At 36.6% G+C, this 7,630-nt stretch overlaps 1 protein-coding gene across 3 annotated transcripts in view; it reads right to left on the bottom strand.

Annotated features, from left to right (window-relative positions):
- The window catches only part of LOC106867966 (protein TsetseEP-like), an 88,449-nt gene that overhangs the window by 6,324 nt on the left and 74,495 nt on the right, over nucleotides 1-7,630 (bottom strand). For 2 of the 3 annotated variants that reach the window (XM_014913080.2, XM_014913151.2), the window contains one exon: nucleotides 180-257. In XM_014913080.2, coding sequence (XP_014768566.1) covers nucleotides 180-257 — 78 coding nt within the window. Of the gene's footprint in view, nucleotides 1-179; nucleotides 258-6,433; nucleotides 6,455-7,630 lie in introns of all 3 variants that reach the window. The other variant, XM_052971144.1, reaches the window with a different exon arrangement.

Genomic DNA, 7,630 nt, shown 5'->3' with positions numbered 1-7,630 from the left:
ATATATATATATATATATATATATATATATATATATATATATATATATATATACACACACACACACACACACACATATATATGAGAGAGAAAGATAAATACATACAATTAGTGAACAGAGAAGCAGGAGAAGAAAACTGGGGGTGGAAAGAAGGGATATGAGAAAAACTACATTCTTACTGGGAATAGGCTGTGCATAGGGTGGAGGAATTGATCCTGGTACAGGTTGTCCTGGAGGTGGTGCTGGATATGGGTAACCTACAAAATCACAGGTAGAAAATTATGTCTTAAAGAAACACTTGTGATTAACATACTAACATGTTTTTTAGATGAAATAAATAAAGAAAATATTATATTTTCTTAAATAAAAGAATGATCTCTCTATAATAATTCTATGAATATTTTACATTTTTTTATGTATATAATAGAATAGGTTTTCTAAGTGAACAGAGAATCAACAATAATGCAAGTTCTTCACTATTAAAATAAAGGCTAAGAATCAAAAATGTTTTAAATAATAGAATTTAAAAATTTAATAAGCTTTTTTTTTATGCTTGAAATTTAAAAATCTGTAATAAAGTGGAAAATATAATTCAAGTGAAGGAAATAGATGAACGAGTATCAGCAAGGCTTCAGAAAGAAATTCAGCTTGGTAATTTAAAGCACTGTAATTAAAATCAGCCAGTAAATTAGCTAATATTGTCAAGTCTCAGCTTATAAAGATCAAAATACAGTCATAGAAACTTAACTTTCAGCAGTCAGCAACCAAATATTAGGTTGTCAAGAAAGTTCTTGGGGAATTTTTAATTTTGGTTTTAAATGATGTATTTTCAAATGAATTTTCATTAAATTACTTTGACTTTATATATCATTTTAAAGCCCGTTTTTCGCTCTATCTAATCGTGTTATTCTTTTTCTTTTTGAATAATTAGGCCATTTTTTCCAGAACGTTGAATACAACATGGATAAAATGCAAATTCGCACAATTTTCTTATTCCACAGCTGAAGCTAGGTCGAAAAGCTGCTGAAACAGCTTGCGATATCAACAATGCGTATGGCCCAGGAATCACTAATGAACATACAGCACAATGGTGGTTCAAGAAATTTTGTAGCCGCGACGAGAGTCTTGAAGATGATAAGCGTAGTGGTCGGCCATCGGATGTTGACAACAATCAACTGAGAGCCTTAGTGAAAGCCAATCCACGCACAACTGTTTGAGAGCTTACGTATACGGCAATTTCCAACCACTTGAAAGAGATTGGAAAAACAAAAATACCTGAGAAATGGGAGCCACACGAATTGAACAACAACCAAAAAGAAACACCGTTTTGTAATGTCGTCTTCCCTTCTTTTACGCAACAAGAATGACCCATTTCTCAACCGGATTGTGATTTGCAATGAAAAGTGCGGCAATGCTCAGCTCAGTGGTTGGACTCCAACGAAGCTTCACAGCACTTCCCGAAGCCAAAGTCGCACCAAAAGAAGGTCATGGTGACTGTTTGGTGGTCTGCGGCCGGTCTCATTCATCACAGCTTTTTAGATCCAAGCGAAACCATTATGGCAGAGAAGTACTGTCAGCAAATGGATGAAATGCATAAGAAATTCCGACAACAGCCAGCGTTGGTCAATAGAAAAGGACCAATTCTTCTCCACGACAACGCTCAGTTGCACGTCGCACAACTGAACCTGCAGAAGTTGGACGAATTGGGCTACGAAACTCTGCCTCATCTGCCATACTCACCAGACCTCTCGCCTACCGACTACCACTTTTGCAAGCATTTCAACAACTTCATGTGTGAGAAATGCTTCAAAAACCAAGACGATGCCAAACACGCCTTCAGTAACTTCATCACCACCAGAATTCAGGATTTTTATGCTACTGGCATAAATAAAATTGTTTCATGTTGGTAAAAGTGTGTTGATTCTGATGATGTTTATTTCAATTAATAACGTTTTGTTTGAGCTGAGATATGTGCATCTGAATTTAAAGGTTAAAAACCGCAAGAACTTTCTTGACAACCTAATAAAATAGCAGTGGTCTTTTTTAACTACAGTTTTCAGGCTAAAATTGATGATTTTTTTATGTCTCCTTTTTTGAGGAACAACTTGGTGTATTGGTTAACAGTTTTAGAGAGTATGAAGATTAAAGTTGTAGCTGTGAAAAAGCTAGCTGGCATAGAGGACTGGAAGCCATTTGTGTATTGAAAAAGAGTTACTTGTCTCAGAGTTACCTGTGTCATGATGATTCACACTGGGTATCAAAATGCCAAAATCATGACTGCTGCTCAATACTCTGTGAACACTGTAAGGCTATAAGACATGACATGGACAGCTGCAATGGAGGCTATGAAGCTGTAGCCAGAAGGAAGGGACACAGTGGACCTTTTGATTATGTCTGCATGTTGGAATTCATCCAGCAACTGCAAGGGATCTAGACTTTGGCAGATCCAAGCAAGGGGATCCAGACTTTGGCAAGAGAAATGTGTATTGAAGTTGGCATCATGACGCTAGCCCTGAATGAGGACCTTCACTACCACTTGTACAAGAGACAAGTTCTGACAACCAAGAACAACTTAACAAAAACAAATAAATTCCTGAACAAACTGAGGCATCCTGTTGAGCAGAAGATGATCTGGTTCTCAGATGAAAGGAACTTCTGTCAGGACCAGTTGCACAACACCTAGAACAACAGATGGCTTGCCCACAATCCATGTGATGTCCCATGTACCATGAAAACCAAGTTCCCTCAAACTATAATGGTTTTTGAATGTGTCTCCTATGAAGGTGATGTCATGTTGCCCCACATCTTTCAACAAGGTCTTAAACTCAATTCAGACAGCTACATGAAGTTGCTGAAGGCTGTGGTCAAACCTTGGCTGGAGAAGATGTGCTGTAAGGTGGCAAAAGGATATGTGGCAAGAGGATTTGGCTCCTTGCCATACCTCCAGTCAGCAAATTTTTACAACTTCACCAGTGCCAATTTCTAGTCTCCTAATTCCTCCAGTTGTAACCTCATGGATCATTATGTGTGGTGCACAGTTGAGAAAAACACCAACCACAATGCCTGCAACACCAAGGCTGAACTGCTGGTCAAGATCAAAGAGGTATTCAAAATTCTTCTCAGGGACCCAGTGAGGAATGCATGTGCCAGGTTCTGGAACCATCTTGAGGCCATTGTGGAAGTTGAGGGCAGCTACTTTGAGTAAACTGTTATCTATCTCTTGGCATCTTTTGATTTTTTAAAATACGTTTATTCTTGGATAGGATATTTTGTTTTCTTTGCCTTTTATGCAAACTGTCAAATTTAGCCTGAATACTTTGTATATGCCAATAGCAAGTTAAACAATTGGATAGTAGAGAAAAGTACTTGTTCTCAACATATACAAGAACTGAAACACTGAAAAATGAAAATCTAAATTTGGAAAGGTTTTAGAATGTGTGCAAGGAACAAACATTAACAGTCTAAACATGGGAATGGAGACTGCCACGAGAGTTCTTTGAACCCATGAATTAACTGCTAATAAGTAGGTATATTGTTGCTTTTGACTGTCTCAAGCCAGTGATTAAAATTTGCATTATATTTCATCATTAACTCAGTTCTGGTATCAACTACACTGATAATAATAGTGACAAAATCTGGTGTTGGCTAAACAGATGAAGTGAATATTTGGAAGCTGATGCACAAGAACTACAACTAATGTCAACATTAACTGTCTTTGCAATGGATCTACATTTTAACATCTACATGCAGGCATTGAATTGACTGAGTCACTAGAGGGTTGGAAAGAATACTTTGTGGTAATCTTTCAATTTTCTATGCTCTGAGTTCAAATACTGCAAAGGCCAACTTTACTTTCATCCATTTCAAACAATTAAATTAAATACTAGTCCAACATTGGAGTTGATTCCTCTCCCATTCCTTCTGTCTTTGTCTCTCTAGAAGAAATTGACCATAATTTAACCTAGAGAGATATTGGCTGCACCAGGTATAAAAATGTTTATAACATACCAGATATTACAACAGTACCTTTACAACACCATCAGCAATTGAGAGCCTAAGGCAAAACAAATATATGATTTTTTGAAACCTGTAATATAAGGACTTCAGCTGTTCTTTGAACATGACAGCACAAGTTATATTATACTTTTTACTTCTTTAATAATTGAGAGGACTCTTTGCTCAATTAACATTCTATTCTGTTAAAATCTTTTGTTATACCTACATATAAAAGATGGTGTATTTGTCTTTATGATTTTGGTATAGAATCCAAACTTGCATAATTGCACAGACAGATCGTTTCTATTATTGTTGTATTAAGAAGTAAAACGTCTCTTGCAAAAACAGGTCAACAGGTCAATTACAACTATGAAATGCATAGAATGTCGATGGAATTTCAACCCAGAAGGGAAAGATGGACAAAATAGCACTAAACATTTCACCTGACATAGTAACAATTCTGCCAGTTCACTGCCTTAATAATAACAATATTAAAAACAATCAAAAAAAAAAAAATTCTGAAATTTAGCTACCCAGAGTTTTCTAACCAGAATTAATTGCTTAATTTCAATTCTTACTATTGGGTAACTAATTTCGTGTAATTACATAACTGACTTCACAATTTGGGTTTTCATAACTTATTGGGAATTCCTAAAAACAAGATCCTCTGTAAGACATTTTGATATTCTCTGTAAATGCACAGAAACCGTTTTAAGGGCTACATACTTTGTATTGTTGTTACTGAATTAGCGAAACAACTATGAGAACGGAACCAAGCCCTGCTTTCCCAGGAATTACCAGGTACATCAACTTGTATATATATATATACATAACAACTGTTAATATATATTATTTTTTAATAATAATAATAATAATAATAATAATAATAATAATAATGATATAGACTCCAATTAAAGGGACTAATCTAAACAAATTGACGGTAACAAGACCTATGTGGTTGCTTTTCTCTGAAATTTAACAGCCCTTGTGTTTGTTTACAAATTGATAAATATAAATACAGACAGAAAATATTTATACATCAAATATGGCTGAAATTGATGGTGGGGGGGGCTACATGGCTGAGTTGGGTGTGTACGGAGCTGTGTAAGCATTGGTGTTATTTATGTTCAATTTCCAGTGATTCTTTTTTCTTTTTTCAGTCTGTTTGTTAAGATAAGTCACTTTAATTAGAGCCTATAATATTATTATTATAAAAAAATAATATATAATTGCAGTTATTATAAAAAGACCTATGTGGCTGCTTTTCTCCAAAATTTAATAGCCTTTGGGTTTGTTTACAAATTGATAAATACATATATAAATTAGCTGAATTAAATAACTCAGCGGCCAGTGCTATGAATTTAAATAAGAATGAATAAAATGCAAACTAGATGCTAATCATTATCAATTCTTGATTTACTGGAAGTATCCTCACTTTGAAGGAAGATAAATAAATATCTGTGGCAACTGCAACTAACTGTAAAGGAGAGTGAGTGATAATGTGAAGCAATCAGTAATCAATTTCCTGAAATAACATGTCATCAAAGAAAAGACAATATGGGAAGGAAGGGGAGGGGCAATTAGGTGAGGAAGGGGCACAAAATGACAGTCGTTAACATGTTTTTCCTCTCAATGGAGATAAATTAACACACCAATTGTCCAGCCTTAGATGTAACAAGATGTAAAAGTAAAGATTCCATTCAATCATGAATGACCATGGGATTGCACCTAGAAAGTTACTCCCCAAGGCAAAAGTCTGGGCAAGGTTGTCTATGAAAGACTAGCAGTCACACATGTATATCAGCCTCCCCTCTCCAAGTCACCAACGTTATCCAAGGGAAAGACAAAGGTCAATACAGCTTGGCACCAATGATGTTGCAACTCATTTCTGCAGCTGAGTGAACTGAAGCAATGTGAAATAAAGTGTGTTGCTCAAGAACACAACACACAGCCTGGTCCGGGATTCGAACTCACTACCTCATGATTGTGAGCCCGATGCTTACCAATGAGCCATGCACCATCATGTAACAAGATGTAAGACTTAGACATAACACACGCACACACACACACACACACACACACACACACACACACATATAGCAAAAAAGGCAGACAGAAAGAAGTGAGAGGCAGCTGAAAAAGAAAGAAAGATGATGAGATATTTTTGGTACTGTGCAACTAAAACTAAAATTGTCTAATTAGTAGTGAACATTTAAAATGTCAGCAAAGAAGGAGATTGGATTTTTACACTAGTCTGTTCGAAAATCAACAAAACAACACAGATCTACTTTAATATGGAATTCTGCCAAACTGGAATTACAAAGCATGGAGAAATATTGCATAGTAAGCAGGAAATAAAACTAAAAGAGAAAAGGAGGGTAATTTTGTTTAGTTCTGTATTTCTAATTAATTAAAAAAATTATACCTATGTTATTACCTTGTAACAAAGGGTCATATTCTGAATGGTTTATGAGTATATGAGAAAAAAGAAATTAGATAAAAAAAAGAGTGAGAGAAAGAGAGAGAAAGAAAATCAAACAAAACAAAAAATAAAATCAATATCAACAAATCAGGGCATAACCAAACAATAAAAAAACTTTTCTTTTACATTATTATCATTATTATTATCATTCATCATCATCATCATTTAACGTCTGTTTTCCATGCTGGCATGGGTTGGACGGTTTGACTGGGTTCTGGCAAGCCAGGAAGTCGCACCAGGCTCCAATCTGACCTGGCAATGTTTCTACAGCTGGATGCCCTTCCTAATGCCAACCACTCCGAGAGTGCAGTGGGTGCTTTTTATGTGCCACCGGAACGGGGAGCCAGTCAGGCAGCACTGGCAATGACCCATGCATGAATGGTGCTTATTGCGTTCCACCAGCATGAGAACCAGTCAGGCAGTACTGGCATCAGCCACAACTACAATTTCCATTTGATTGTGGTTAGATTTGATTTTAATTTTGATGTAATTGATGCACTAAGTCTCTTCAAGTATGGCATGTTGCTCTCCTCATCCATCCATAGTACATGACCATACCAGCACAGTCGTCTCTCTTGCACACCATATCTGATGATTCTTATGTCCAACATTTCTCTCCAGGCGATTACACTCTGTCGTGTGTGCACACTGACATTACACATCCAGCGGATCATGCTAGCTTCATTTCTTTCGAGCCTACGCATGTCTTCAGCAGTCATGACCCATGTTTCACTGCCATGAAGCATGCATCATACAATCTACATTTCACTCTGAGCAAGAGGCCCTTTGTCACCAGTAGAGGTAGGAACTTTCTGAACTTTGCCCAGGCTATTCTTATTCTAGTAGCAACACTCTCCGAGCATCCAACCCCACTACAGACTTGGTCACCTAGGTAGCAGAAGCTATCAACTACTTCTAGTTTTTTTCCCCTGGCATGTGATGGGATGTTTTCTGTACATCTTCAGTGTTTATTGCCCCTGTGCATCTGCCACACACGAAAGCTATCTTCCCGGTTAACCTTACTTTGATGTTGCTGCACCTCTTATGCATCTATAGCTTATACTGGGTACATCTTATGGAGTTTCTACCTACACCTTTTCTACAGATTGAGCAGGGCCATCTACCCGAAAGGGTTTGTGATGTGTTCACCTT

Source organism: Octopus bimaculoides, chromosome 10 (assembly GCF_001194135.2).
Source record: "Octopus bimaculoides isolate UCB-OBI-ISO-001 chromosome 10, ASM119413v2, whole genome shotgun sequence".
Classification (NCBI taxonomy): domain Eukaryota; kingdom Metazoa; phylum Mollusca; class Cephalopoda; order Octopoda; family Octopodidae; genus Octopus; species Octopus bimaculoides.
Note: the sequence above shows the minus strand (reverse complement) of the source record. Positions and strands in the feature narration are given on the sequence as shown.